The sequence below is a fragment of the Numenius arquata genome, chromosome 6 (assembly GCF_964106895.1).
Source record: "Numenius arquata chromosome 6, bNumArq3.hap1.1, whole genome shotgun sequence".
In the NCBI taxonomy this organism is placed as follows: Eukaryota; Metazoa; Chordata; class Aves; order Charadriiformes; family Scolopacidae; genus Numenius; species Numenius arquata.
In genome coordinates, this window is record NC_133581.1 from 65,200,271 (window position 1) to 65,215,648 (window position 15,378).

Below are 15,378 nucleotides of genomic sequence, written 5' to 3' on the forward strand. Positions count from 1 at the left end.
TACCCTTCCCTCCCCTTTCCTTCCTTTTCCTACACTCTGGTTTGACTGGGTCGGTCCCTCTGGCTGGTGCCTCTCTTTCCTACCATGGTGATGCGTCTGTGATTTTTGAGTATCTTTAGGCAATTCGTAAAGCTTACTTGGCCATACTTGAGAATATATTTCAGTAAGAATAAAAACAGATTTTGGAGCAAAGCAAGGAAAAAATTGTCAAGCTACGGAGAAAAAATTGTGGTTATAATCCCTCCATTCCTGGCCTGGAAGGCAGAGTCTGAGAACTGTCAGTGCATTACAGATAACCTTCATTTCTGTGTGTGAGTCCCTGGGATTATTGTTGCGTAGAGTGTGATTATTCCAGGTAAGTTACTTCTTTTCTGTTTGCCAAATTGCTGTTTTAAGAAGATTGTAGGTTATTTTCTCTATGTGAATTAAATAATAGATTCTTACGGGTGTGCGGAGTAGTTAGGAAAAACACTTAATTGAATGTGATAAAAGTCTAATGAATGTTTGTTGTGCTGGAGTGAATGCTAAGGAAAATCCTAGCTGAGTTTTAAACTCTTTTCTTTTCGTAGGGAATGCAGTCGGATTTTTGGTGAAGATGGTCTGACGCTGAAACTCTTTCTTAAAAGGACTGCTCCCTTTTCTATTCTGTGGACTTTGACTAACTACCTGTATTTACTGGCTTTAAAGAAGCTGACAGCCACAGACGTCTCTGCCCTATTCTGTTGTAACAAAGCTTTTGTCTTCTTGCTTTCTTGGATTGTGCTGAAAGACAGGTTCATGGGAGCAAGGGTAATGGCATGCCTGATTTTCAACTCTCTCACGTTTTCATAATTGCCTTTAAATCCATGAGTTATTGTGTTACGATAGTACTTCCGCGTTATGGTATGGATATACCATGAAACCATTTCTCATTTAATTTTATGATGCAAACCTAAGCCTAAAGTTCACTTACAGATCTCAGACTCCAGAGGTAATACGACGTGGCAATTTCAAGAAGCTATTACAGCTAAGTATAATTTGATGAATTAGAATAGGAGGACTTCCAGTTCATATAAATCTGTTCTGTCGTGGGTTACAGTGCTGAACACTGTACAGTCAATTAATTTTATTTTAAAGATAGTGATGAATGCTTACGTTCTGACCAAAGCAATTTTATTCCTCGTTCGGGTAGATAGCTGTTTCCAATATGTAATGCATTTTTCTTATGTCACCCTATTTTACATACACATAAATGCAAACACATGTGCATATGCCAAACATAGATTAAAAGGGACAGCAACTGTTTTGCACGAAGGTGTATTTTGCACTGAAGTGTTACATGGGACTCACCGGCAGTAATATGGACCCTGCAATAACCAAAAAAGAACTCGAGCAAAATGGTGTGCAGCTGGATCTGGGGGAAGGCAAGCATGTTTCCTGTAATTTCGTGTACACAAATTCCCTACTATGCAGCAATTTAAACTATTGACTTTATACCTTGGCTGTGGAGTAGCTGGGCCTTCTGCCAGTTCTGCTCATGCAGATTCCCCTGTTGAAATGGCTCAAGGCCTAATGGTCATGTTGGGTACAATCCTGATGGACCTGTCAAGAGCCTTGAACTTCACTAGGAACTGGCTGAGGCCAGGTGTGATGCCCATGACCAGAAGGGGCCACCAGCAGTTGGGTCTAAGTTCCATGGGAAGTGTGATGGATCAGCACACTCATCTGAGTGAGTTTGGTTGCGTTTTTTTATAAAAAAAAAAGGCGGGCAGCAGCTTTTTTTCGATTAATAATGTGAGAGAAGGGTTCAGAAATGAAAGAAAAAGGCATCCTCTTTCCTAGGCATCTGATCTCGCTCTTGGAGCAGACACCAGCAGACTGAAGAGAGCAATGTGCTTGGGCTTTGGGAATGGAGGAGGAAATTGTTTAAAGTTAAACAGTCCCCCTCATTTCCTGGTGAGACAGGGCTGGCTGGGCAGTTAGTCATGGCACAAGGCCTGAGCACCTCAAGACATGCGGGCTGTCACACGAGTAAGCTCTTGGGTAGGGATGTGCCAGGAGGGTTTTGTTGGACTGGCTCGGTGGAGGCTCTGTTCGGACCAGGCAAAGTCAGGGGGGTGGACCCATGTTTCACAGACTTCAGCCATAGCGCTCTTGAAGGTAAGAACACAGACATTTCACCTTGCAGTGCTAAAGCCAGACAGTGTATATCTATTTCTTAGAATCATAGAATGGTTTGGGTTGGAAGGGACCTTAAAGACCATCCAGTTCCAACCCCCCCACCATGGGCGGGGACACCTCCCACCAGACCAGGTTGCTCAAAGCCCCATCCAGCCTGGCCTTGAACACCTCCAGGGATGGGGCATCCACAGCTTCTCTGGGCAACCTGGGCCAGGGTCTCATTGCCCTCAGAGTGAAAAATTTCTTCCTAATATCTAATTAAATTTTATATACCATTTATTTATAATTTATTATTTCAATATAACATTTAAAATAGAGTAGCGCCAGGCGAATGTGACCTGCCCTCAACCTGCTGATGACTAACGTAAAGAATAAGCAGGGTTTGAAATCCTCAGTTCTTCTCTACAAAAATTCACAGGAACGGTAACTTCCCTCCTCTGCCCCTTGATCATCTCAGTTTCCAGCTGAAAAAATAGGAGATTTTGTACCCTTTAAGCTAATATTTGTCTCAAAGCAACCTCTTTCTAGAAGAGCAAGCATAGCTCTTGTATTTTCTTAGCCTGCTCTCTTAATCTAGATGAGAAATACTAAAGCTATTTTCAGTTCTTAGTTATTTTTCAGTGACTAAAAAAAAAAAAACACGTTGCTATAAATATGCATTTGTATTAATGCTGTAAACACCGTGAGAAAAACCTGGCAGAAGGAAGTGAACAGCAAATCCTGCACATAAAATAAAACTGGTTTTGCTGCTAACTGGCAGATTCTGGATGCCCAGTGCTGGGAAGGTAATTAGCAGCGTTTTCCAGCAGCCCTCCTGCCAGAATAACACTTAATGATGTTAATAACCACACAGGAGAGTGTTTGAGAACTAAAATATGATGAAGCAGCGCAGACCCAGCCTTTTGTGCTTTGAATGCCTCTACTGCTTTCACCCCCCTCAGCCTCTCGGGGAACACGTGTAATTAGCTTATTTGGACAGTAAGGGGATGAAAAGAAATAAGAGCTTAATCATATACTCTGAGCCAGTGTTTTTGCAAAAGCGCTCGGCACCCAGGAGCACAGCCAGTTTTTCAAAGGAGCTCAGCTCCTGGCAGCTCTTTCAGAGCCCCAGAGCCGTCAGGCAGATCTACAGTGCATCGGAGATGGGGATGCAGCCGACGTCAGGGTACCGAGACAGCTTTCACAGAATCACGGACTGGCAGGGGTTGGGAGGGACCTTCAGAGATCATCCAGTCCAACCCCCTGCCAGAGCAGGGTCACCCAGAGCAGGCTGGACAGGAACATATCCAGGCAGGGTTTGAATATCTCCAGAGAAGGAGACTCCACACCCTCTTTGGGCAGCCTCTTCCAGGGCTCTGCCACCCTCAAAGGAAAGAAGTTTTTCCTCACGTTGAGATGGAACTTCCTGTATTCTAGCTTATGCCCATTGCCCCTTGTCCTATCACTGGGTACCACTGAGAAGAACCTGACCCCATCCTCTTGACACCCGCCCTTTAGATGTTGATCAGCATTGATGAGGTCCCCTCTCAGCCTTCTCTTCTTCAGGCTGAACAGCCCCAGGTCTCTCAGCCTTTCCTCATCAGAAAAAGTGCTCCATTCCCTTGATCATCTTCGTAGCCTCTGCTGGACTCTCTCCAATAGTTCCCTGTCCTTCTTGAACTGGGGGGCCCAGCTTTCATCTGCTGGCCTTGAGAGCCAGCAGCCATCAAGGCTCAGCAATTCAGCAGCAAATTTGCAGCATCACCAGCTCCCTGCCCACCTGGTGTTGCTGCAGGTGGTCTCCAAACTGTCTCCAAGCTGCCTGATGGCTCTCTGGTCCCCCGGCTGTGTGCCGGCACATCACTCCCACACACCCTGCAAAGCAGCCGCCGGCCAGGCTGGGGGGCTGGATTTTCAGATGGGCTGCCTAAAGACAAACCTTCTTGATGGCCACCTTACGGTATGGCATAATCTTGCCTGTGGAAGTGTTGACTAGCTGTAGGAGTGCTACTGGGGGCTCCATGCGGAGACCTGGCTGTGTTTGAGCTACCCGGCATGTGTGTTCTGGAGTGAGAGCTGTGTGCCCTCAGTGGTGATGCTGTAGTGTGGGAAGGAGCTCGCACGCAGCCCAAGAGAGAAGAACACCAGCTGGAGAAAGAGCGTTCGTATGAGAGTACGTATACGGCAATAACTATATAGCTATTTACCTATAAAAGTAGTGCAGGTGGACCTTAGGTACCTTGAAGTACCTACTGCCTTGCACAAGGAAATAGAGCAATCCCTGTCCGCACCGGAATCCTTGCTTGGACATTTCTGAACATCTCACAAATTAATAGTGAACCCAGGTTACACTGGGACTTCTGGAAGTCCAGACGGCTTTGGTTCAGAGCGAGCACAAACATTTAAAAGACTTCACATATTTGAGTGGTTCTGTTGGTTTGTGTTGCTTAGATTTAGCCACATGTTTGCATGTTTGAGCCCTTGGTTGTATTTAATCTGTGAAGTTGAATTAATGCTTATCGGGTAGGTACGGAGTGGTTTGGGGACATTTTTCCCCAAAATAGGTTGACTCTAGCCTGGAGACAGGTTTCTTTACTATAGCATCTCATTTTCTGCTGTGCTCCACGTGGGAGAAAATGTTCCTGAGTAAAATGTTGGTTGGCCTTGCTCTCTTCCAAGGGGCAGGGAAAAGAGGCAGGCTAATTTCATTCCTTACTTAGTAGGCTCCAAAAGAAAGTTACTGCCCTCTTCCTTTAATTAAAAGCCTTGTTTAACGAGCTGTCAGCTACAACAACCAGCTTTGCTTCGCCATGACCTTGCTGCTTCTTGCCGGCTTCCAGAAAGCCTGCAGGATGTGCTTTCAGGTTTCTAAAGCAAAGGCGACAATTGCTAGGCAGAGGTCAGCTGTGCTAATGGAGTGGTGTGTAATTTGCAGGGAGAGCTTTGAACGTGAAACTTAAATAATGTTCTCGTTGTTTTCCAGTGTCAGGTCTTATTTATCTAATGTCTCATGAGATGGTGCTCCATATGTGTCCATCATTCTGGTTGTTTCAGGGGAGAAAAAGTGCTTGGCTTTCTAAATATTTGATTAAATTAAGAAACCGTCTGTCTAAATTTGGTGTAGTCAGACTGGGAAGACGTTTTTCCCAATAGGAGGAATCTCCTATTGGAGATGATGGATCTACTCATTTCCTCTAATACAAGGAAAGGACTCGCTGGATCTGAGCGATGTGTGCACCGAGAGTTAAATCTCCATCCTTTCCCTTGGAAGGAGGCGATAACTACATTGGACTGTTCTGTTTTGCCTTGTGGGAGACGTTGCTTGAAATATTAGGGCTGAAATATTCCAGCTGACAGCTGAAATGCTACGTCTGAATTTATGTGCGAGGCAAGATGTACAGAGCAGCCTGAGATGAAACCAGCCGGGTGGTGGAGCAGGGCAAGGCGGGGGATTTGGAAACTGATAGGAGGGGGCCATGCCGATGGCTGAGGGGTCCTGGGTGTAAATCTGTTGCTTCACAGCTGGAGCTTCCTGGTATTTGTATCTTAGGATAAGCTGTAAGGAGAACAGCAGTATTACACAATTATATTACGAACAAACTAGTCACTAAACCAAAGGTAGGAGGGAGAAGGTCTATAGGGACCATTCCTGCTGAATGGAACCAAAACTCAGTTCTTCTAAGAGAATTTAACCGTGTGTTGCTGGGGAAATGTAAGCTCAGGCATAGCTGCATCTTGGGTGATGGTATGTGCATCCTATGCCACATGTGCCCTGGCTTTTCAGCAGGGTGAACAGCAGAGGGTAACGTCTTCCAGCACCCCAGCTCACCTAAGGAGCGACGGCCAGGTTCCCATTTAGGCACTGGAAAATGCACCGAGGTCCCCTGTCCTCCTCAGCAGCTCCAGTGGGAGCCCTAAGTCCAGAGATGGCAGTCTTGGATCCATGTCCATCCTCTGGACGAGGGGACTCAAGCCCTTCTCCTGGGATGGCCCAATTGCTGGGATGTGTTATTCTGGGAAGGAGGGAAGTGAAGCTGTCTGGTCCCCTCTTGATAAAGCCCTGCCAGGTCTCCTCAAACCTTGCATTACACCTGAGAGACTGTGAGTACGTGTGACTCCAGCTCGTGTCATTAAGTTGGGGGAACCTGGATTCCAGGTGTCGCTTCATGGTGAATTTGGTATCTTCAGGTTTAGGTGGCAGCAGGGCAGCTTTGTTGAACTGTATCTTGGAGTTTGGATGTTTTAAATAGGAGTAAGGTGGGATATAGACACCCTGGGAGTTGATTCTTAGTTCCCCGTTGTCCCCCATGTGTGGACACCTTTACCTGGCTCAGGCATGTGCCCCTTAAAACATGGGTTTACTCTACTGAGTGGCTCTGTTGAAAATGTTTTATGGGATTTTTTGTGCTTATTGCCTCCGTCCAGCTCACAGCTGCTTGGGAGGAGTATCAGTGGGGTTTCTGGGATTCCTGGTAAAACTCTGTGAAATCTGAAATTCAGGCTTCTCTGCAACAAAAGGGCACATGATTTGATCAAGATGCCTGTAAAGTCTGCAGTGGGAAGTATCTTCCTTTGTAAGAATGGGGAGAGCCTGCCTTGCCTGTCCGCTGGGGAGTTGTGTGATTTAATGGCTATCTGGGAATAGAAAACGGGGTCTGAACCTTAAGTGTTGCTGCTGATTCTGTAAGAGCCGGCTTTGGGTATCTGCATTTGTGAATCTTCTGCTCTATACCCAGCTCTAGTACATGAACAGCCTTTTTATAATGGTAAAATGTTTAATTAATATTAATGTTTTTTAAAAAATCTCTATAAAACCCCCTATCTTTCAGAAATGGGGCTGTGATTTTCCACAGATCTGAGGAAACACATTTTCCTCTGCAGTCCATGAAAGATAGGCATTCAGTGTCTTTGAAATCCAGACTCTATATTTACCTGCTGAGGGCAATTAGGTAGAGAGGGGGAGTTTTTCTGAGAATAAAACATTTTGGGATCCCTACCACTTCCTTAAGGTCCTTGGGGTCGAGACTCAGGATTTCAGATACGGTGTGGTTAATTATTACTGTTATTTTTCTTTGAAGCTCCTTAGAAGCTCTGCCTGGGATTTTCAAATTAGGCCAAAAATCTAAGTACAAAGGTAAAGGCCTCATAAAGAAATTTGGTCATATCTGTCCGAGAAAGCTGACAGGGCTGTTAGGAAATATCGTGCACAGTCAGAGCAGCCTGGAAGAACTCCCAGTGGTACCCCGGTATTCCACAGTACAGGAGTCATTCTCCTGGAGTGATGTCTGGGAGGGCTGGCCATCTAAATCTTTGCGTTTCAAGTCAAATTGGTGGCTTTGCTAAATATTTGTCTTCTTGTATAAATGTCATGAAATGTCTTGATCTTGGAGTCATATCTCCAAAGTGGATGTTTAACTTATAAAACATTTAATGATGGATGTTCTGTCAGTAGGTCCCAGGAGATTTTTGCGATGCTATAGATCACTATCAGTGCATACACTTTCATCATGTTTTACATCTCTCCCATCCGTACGTAATTTTCCCTATTTAAGGGAAAGCAAGAAAGCTTCAAGTCAGAGAAAGTAGCTAGTGACAGTCATTAAAGCCCCACACGGTGATAATCTCTTTGCGTGTAATGAAACTGCGCTGAGCTTTACATTGCTTTGCTTTGTCTGTGCAGATAGTTGCAGCGATAATGGCAATCACAGGAATCGTAATGATGGCATATGCAGATGGTTTCCAGGGTGATTCAATTATCGGGGTAGCATATGCTGTTGGATCAGCCTCTACATCTGCGTTGTATAAGGTAGGTCATAACCGTTTATTAGCATTCTTATATTCTTTAACACTGGGTGTTAAAAATGCACGAGTACAAAGCGAATCACTATAAAGTAAATGTTTTATTTTATTTATCCCTCCTGCATCATTCATATTGTGACCAGGCCATGTCACATCGTCGGGAAATCTACTCTGAGGGCAATTAGTTGTTAGCTGCCAAATATTCAGAATGACTTTGCTTTACGAGCCTTTAATGAAATCTCCATTACTCTGGCTGCAAGGAGTTTCAGATCATGGTTTAATCATTTCCTGCCACCGCGGTTTCTGGACACCCTTCCGAAGGGGGTTGCCATCAGCGGGAGGGAGGAGACACCCCCCCGCCCAGTGCGGGAGTGGGCTGCTGGCTCTCCTGGAGCGGGGACAGACGGCTCAGCCCGGCTCCGCACTGCAGCGTCTCTTGCGTATTCCAGGCTCGTGCCGGGCTCGGAGCCGCTGCCTGTGCCGGCGATGCATTAGAGACACGCAGGGCTTTGCCCCCTGCTTGAAAGGGGTGGCTGCTCTTGAAGGTGAGGGATGATGAAGGGGGGGATGAAACAGGTTAGGCTAAAGGTGGCTGTATTTATAGAATAATGGAATTGTTTTGGTTGGAAGAGACCTTTAAGATCATTGAGTCCAACCTTTAACCTAGCACTTCTAAGACTATCACTAAACTATGTCCCTCAGCACCACATCTACCCATCTTTTAAATAACTCCAGGGATGGTGGTGACTCCACCACTTCCCTGGGCAGCCTGTTCCAACGCTTGATAAGCCTTTTAGTGAAGAATTTTTTCCTAATATCCAATATAAACCTCCCCTGGTGCAACTTGAAGCCACTTCCTCTTGTCCCATCGCCTGTTACTTGGGAGAAGAGACTGACCCCCACCTTGCTACACCCTCCTTTCAGGGAGTTGCAGAGAGCAATAAGGTCTCCCCTCAGCCTCCTTTTCTCCAGGCTGAACACCCCCAGCTCCCTCAGACGCTCCTCAGAAGACTTGTTCTTTAGCCCTCTTGTTGTCAGCTTGGGGAGGGTGACGTGTGTGTAAAGAGGAGCAGAAGTTTGGATTTAGTTGTAGTGGGATGAGAAGTTGCCACCCAGCTTTACACTTTGGTAGTCTCACTGATAAATGTGTCACGACCATTCGTGGGTCACTCAAAGTGCATTAGTTTATGCTTATGCAGGACAAATCCTCCATGAGTCTTGGGCTACCTGTGAATCTGAAGCGAGTCCCTCCAGGCTGGGCTTTCCTCTCCCAGCAGGTTTAAGTTGTGGAAGCCACTGGGGTTCTAACAGCGCCAAGTACAGCCCAAATCCTGTAACTTCCATTGCATGAACACAGTTGTCTTTGGGTTCTTAGTTACACTCACTCATCCTGGCATTTTGTGTTAAATTTTGTTGTAGAGACGCAATCATCCGCACTGTAATAAAATGGTAACCTCCTCTGGGCTAAAATGCAGGAAAGGGCAGAAATCAGACCAAAATTCCCCTTGCAAAAGTTGCAGGAGGACTTTGCTTCCCATGACAGTCACAAAGTCTAAAACCCTCTTCTCTCCTTTCCTTTGCAGGTTTTGTTCAAGATGTTTCTTGGAAGCGCAAACTTCGGGGAAGCAGCTCATTTTGTTTCCACCCTGGGCTTCTTCAATTTAATTTTCATCTCTGTGACCCCGATCATACTGTATTTTACAAAAGTGGAGTACTGGTCCCCCTTCTCCGCTGTGCCCTGGGGTTACCTGTGTGGAGTGGCCGGCCTCTGGTTAGGTATGTGATTTAAAAATTTGCTCATTTTTTCTACCTTTTTTTCCCCTCCCTGCCCACCCTAATACAAAATTAACCAAGGCACAAACGATTCCCCCCCCCCCCCATAAGCAACAGAGCTCTCTCATGGATTAAATCTGACCCCAGTGCAAAGAGGTACTCCTTGAGAAGTTATTCCTACTTTTTCATCAAAAGCCTTAATACTACTATTAATAGCAGAGAATGAACATGAAGCAGTCATAGTAATTGTCCGCTTTTCATCTTTACGTTCCTGCCGCAGTGTCATTGGTATTTCCCGGTCTCTGGCACAGCTTGATTTCATACACCCAGTTTCAAAGGGCTGCGTGTCCTCCATCTGTTCCTGGCATGCTCTGGGGGGGTGTGTGTGTGCACTGACACAGGGACCCACGGCGATGGGACACCTTCCTGTGGGGCTCACGGCAGACCTCACACAGCTTTCTAGCCTGTGAAGGCTGGTGCTGTTCCATGGCCTGTGGTCCTCACCTCCTCTCTTGGATTCAGCCCAGAGGCGTTTTAATTTCCAGATATAGCAATATCCTTTCCTTTAGTAAAGGCTCTATTATTTCATAACTGAAGAGGTTTTTGTCTCCACAACTAGTGTATTAAATGGAAACAAAGAGGATGTCCTTGCCCGGTACGTAGCCCATCTATGCAGCCATCCTGAGAGATGGTGGGGCTGATGGCTGAGGTGCTGCAGCCACGTTGAAGCTCTAACCGGAGTTGCATCTGGTCTGTGACCACCTAAGGGACAAAAAGTAGGGATAATTTGTCACCAGCGATCCACCCAAGCGTATAAGCCCAACCACGAGGGACCAATCTTGTGGAGCAGACAAGCGTGCTCTTTTTTACATGAGGGACTCACCAGCACTGGGTGGTGGGTGCTCAGGGCGACCTGGGGTTCTGCCACAGCACCCAGCACCAGCCCCTGGCTGCGAGAGCAGGAGGAGCACCTGAGGGAATGGTATGAAAGGGAAGGTTTGGCAGTTTGCTTTTGATCTCTCAAGGAAATTGGAGCTGGCTGGGAATGTGAAAAAAAAAAAACCCAACGTATAAATTAAAGCTGTACTTTGGTCAGCTTTCATTGTGCCTTCAACACGGCAGCAAGACCACGGTCTCACTCCAGTCTGCTTAGTTCACAATTAATGTCATCATCGCCTAATTGTATTTAGTGTCCTTTAGAGTATGAGTTCCTGCTGCTATCGCCTGTGGTGTGTGGTCCAGCTAGAGGAGTGTGGGGCTTTTCATCAGTGAAATATCCTCCTAAGACAAGGACAACACAGCTTCAGCCCAGAGGGGAACCTGGGGTCACCACCCTTCTGGTAGGAGGAGAAGTGATGGCTTATGGCAGCAAAACTAGGTGGTTGGTATCTGATTAAAGCTTGGACAAAGCTGTGAAATATGAGTGTGATAACCTTGGTGTTACAGTTTGTGAAAGGCTGTAGCCCTCCCTCTTCCCCCCCATGCAGAACTTCCCCGCATTTCACACTCACATATAAAAAAAAAATAAAAATCAATCACTTTGTGACAACTGTGTCATTGCAATGTGCATACTGGGCTTATATCATACCTGTAGGGTCAAGGTGGAGGAGAACAGGCTCACTCTAGTGTTTTTTCCCCATAATCATGTCTTACTTCCTCTGTTTTTCCCTAGCTTTCAATATCCTGGTTAACGTCGGCGTCGTGCTTACATACCCCATTCTGATCTCCATCGGCACGGTGCTCAGCGTCCCTGGAAACGCAGGTACAAGTACCGTGGTCGTGGGTGGAAGAACAAGCACGTGGGCCTGCAGGCAGCAGAAGCAGTTTATTGTCCAAATAGGCAAAAATCTGTTGTTAGATATTTCAAAAGCAGTTCAGTCTCCTTCAGCTTCCGTGGGAGCTCCTGGTGATGGTGGGTGTTTCGGGTGGTGAAAGCCTGGGGTTTTCTTTGTCTTGCCTCCTTTCTCTGGGAGTGATGGGATGTGTCCGTACCACGTAGATGAAAGAGCAGGCTGGTTGCTGCTGAGACGTGGTGGGGTCATTGCGCTGCTGCTGCAGCTCAGCACCGTGCTGGTGACTTGCCACGCAGCAGCAGGACAAGGCGTATACGTGGAAGGTTACTCCAGAGTCCTGTCTTCTTGAGTAGCCTCTGTCTCTGCTCTTCCAGTCTCCTCCTCCACTCAGCCTCGCCATCCCAGGTGTCTGAGCATGTTTTCAAAGAAACATATATTTTTAGGGGAATGCAGGTTGGAGCTGCAAAACTGTCGGTACCTGTAAGAGGCTGCTGAAGGGCTCAGGTGTGCTGCTCGTAGAATCATAGAGTGGTTAGAGTTGGAAGGGACCTTAAAGATCATCCAGTTCCAACCCCCTGCCATGGGCAGGGACACCTCCCACCAGACCAGGTTGCTCAAAGCCCCATCCAGCCTGGCCTTGAACACCTCCAGGAATGGGGCATCCACAGCTTCTCTGGGCAACCTGTTCCAGTGTCTCACCACCCTCACAGTAAGAATTTCTTCCTAATGTCTAATCTAAATCTCCTCTCTTTCAGTTTAAAACCATTACACCTCATCCTATCACTACATTCCCTGATAAAGAGTCCCTCCCTATCTCTCCTGTAGGCCCCCTTCAGATACTGGAAGGCTGTTATAAGATCTCCCTGGAGCCTTCTCTTCTCCAGGCTGAACAACCCCAGCTGTCTCAGCCTGTTGTTGCTGGTTGTGGAGTTGGGAGACTGAGCCTGGAGGCATCAACTCCAACTTTCTGGCCTGCATGCTGCTCTCTCCCCATCACTAGTCAGAGCAGAAATGGAAACCTTGAGGCTTAGACCTGCCTTACAACGCTTCCTCGGAGCCTGCAGTGAGGAGCTGTGGCACTTCCAGCACCACCCTCTCAAGTCAAAGCTGTTCTCTAAACTCAGTCCTCTAGAGTGGATCCTCCTTGAGAGCCACGTGGCCAGTATCACAGCCAGAGTGCAACACGCAGGTTACGGAGCGGTGCCAGGCTGGTCTGATGCTGTAGACCATCCTGCCGCGGTTCTGACGGCATTGTTGTTTCTTCTTCACAGCCGTGGATCTGTTGAAGCACAAAATGATCTTCAGCGTAGTGAGGTTGGGAGCCACCATCATCATTTGCATTGGGTTTCTGCTGATGCTGCTCCCTGAGGAGTGGGATGAGATAACCCTGAGGTTCATCAACAGCCTGAAAGAGAAGAAAAGCGAGGATCACGCCGATGACATCACAGACTCCAGCGTACACACGAGAAGCAGAAGCAGAGCTAACGGGACAGTGTCTATACCACTAGCTTAGGGCTGGTGAACTGTAATTGCACGCGGATGTATATTCTGTGAATATAGCTTAAATTTCCTCACTACTTGTATGCTTAAAACCAACATTTACTCTGAACTGGAGATGGACTGTAAGATAAGAGAAATACATCTATAATAAATGTTTACATTTATACACTTATCAAGGAAGGGGTGTAAATAACTACAATAAAATGTTTTGTAATAAAAACATTTAAGCTTGTGTCTTACTGAACTGGTGGCTTTAAAATGTGGATCAAGTCTACATCGTTCATCTCCTTTTGCTGGCAAAAGTAGAGCCGTTGTCAAGAATACAAATCTTGGCGTTTCCAGCTAAATCTCCAAATTGGACACGTCGACTTGCTTTCAGTGAAGTGACCTTTCAGTGAGGTAGTAGTTTTGGAAAGCCATTTCAAACCTCTCCTGGCATTTTTGAGAATTCATTTCTAAAAAAAAAGCTGCTATTAGGAATTAATATCATAATATTTATCCTGTGATGCGCAAAGCATAAATTTCTCATTCAGTTACTCTATTGCGAAATACGTGATGAAAACTACTTCTCCTATAACCTGGATGTGCTGTAGTGCTGTTAGCCCAGAGATGTGGCCCCCACAAGCTTCTCTCCTCTCTACTGAACGTTGTGCCTGCAGCCAGCAGAAATCCACAGCTCAGTATGGATGTCGTGACCCACACGACACCCAGGACGTCAGCAGGGGTGGTGGTACGGGAGACACCTTGCCTCCCGGTCTGGTCAGAAAAGAGAAATCCATTGCTGAACGTAGGAGAAGAATGCATTTAAGTGAGCTGTTGCCAGTAAAACACACCTTGTCCCAGCCTTTGGTGAAGAACTGACCCGACTCATGACACCCGTGGTCTGCTCCAGACTGTGACCACATAGCTACAAACCTGAGACCACCCATAGCTTCACCCCCCCCCCAAAAGGCACCAGGCTCCAGTGGCAGCCCCATGTCCCTCCCGGAGCCACCCTGAGCTGTGCCTCTTCCCAACACCAACTTTCTAGCAGTGGCCCTGGATTTTAGGTGCCTTTAGCAATGCCAAAAATAGCCTGATTTATCTCTCTCTCTCCCAGAAAAGCCACACTCCCAGCTGAACTCTCATGAGGCTTCTCATGAGAGATTGAACACGCCGGATCGCCAGCATCCCTGGGAAATGTCAGTTCCTATTTTGTAGAGCTTTGGGCCAAACATATTTTTCTTAACCTCCACGGTGGAAAAGCCTTTCAAAAGCCAAAACAAACCAACCAGCCTCCCCGGTTCCTTCCCTAAGCCTGTCACTGTGTCATTTCGGCTGGCTGTTTTCTCTTGCAGCATTCCTGGGACTGGCCATGCGAGAGTACTTTTATTTGAGAGCACTTGGTGTCAAGACAAGCTTTTTTTTTTTTTTTTTTTCCTTTTTTTAAGGGAAGATAAAAGCAACTGGGAAGAGGCACAGATTTCTGAGCTCTACTGGCCTGTCCACTGTTTGTGAGTTTGATTAGCAGCCAGTAGGGGGTTTTTTGCTGGTATTTCCGCCAGGAAAAAACAAACAAAAAAAAAAGATAAACGAAGTGTTTGTTATTAATAACAAGTTTTACAATAGCAACAACTGTGTTTGTGACTAAAATAACAGCAAGAGCACACCCAGTGCAAAGCTGTGATTTGTATCAGGGCTCACCTCTCCGTGTCCTGGCTGGCCAGTCCTAACGAGCCCCTCTTAACTGCCCTGGTGCATGGAGGGGGGGTGCGGTCCCATGGGAGCCCCACAGCTTGGAGGTGTCCTGGGGGCATCTCTCCCAGGGGCAGAGGTGGCAGTGATGGAGCTGGAGGGTGGCGGGCAACCAGCGTGTCCCCGTGGCCATCAGGGCTTAATACTGCTGTAAAGCAATTCAAGTCATTAATAACAAAAGCACCTTTTTATTTTACTCTCCTCTATTTGATCTTTTTTTTTAATCTTTTAACGTTCACGTCTAAACGGTTCCTTGCAACCAGCAGAGCTAACAAAATACTAGTACACAATGTATTAAAAAAAAAAAAAAACAAAAACCCAAACTTGGGCTCTTTCATCCCATGGCTGCAGAACTAGGGCTGTAGAAACCAACCCAAACACACACAGACACACACAGACAAAAGTCTCTTCTAGCATTTGAGAAGACGGGCTCGGCTCCCGGTCTGCTGCTTTCTGAAAGAGCTACGCATTAAAAATAGTCTGAAAAAAATGAATTATATCCAACAGGAGCTACTCAGCTCCTGTACTCCATACTCCGGGATGATCCGGCTGAGAGCAAATAGCACATGGCAGCTTGGGCACCACCCCGAGTCGATTCTGGGGCAGATATATTCACTTTCATTACTAGATAGTTTTAGAG

General features: G+C 46.5%; 1 protein-coding gene across 2 annotated transcripts in view; it reads left to right on the forward strand.

Annotated features, from left to right (window-relative positions):
- The window catches only part of SLC35F4 (solute carrier family 35 member F4), a 126,601-nt gene extending 113,385 nt beyond the window's left edge, over positions 1-13,216 (forward strand). For both annotated transcript variants that reach the window (XM_074149439.1, XM_074149440.1), the window contains exons 4-8: positions 570-789; positions 7,820-7,945; positions 9,522-9,714; positions 11,384-11,473; positions 12,776-13,216. In XM_074149439.1, coding sequence (XP_074005540.1) covers positions 570-789; positions 7,820-7,945; positions 9,522-9,714; positions 11,384-11,473; positions 12,776-13,017 — 871 coding nt within the window. In that variant the 3' untranslated portion in view covers positions 13,018-13,216. The remainder of the gene's footprint in view (positions 1-569; positions 790-7,819; positions 7,946-9,521; positions 9,715-11,383; positions 11,474-12,775) is intronic.
- The last annotated feature ends 2,162 nt before the right edge of the window (positions 13,217-15,378 follow it).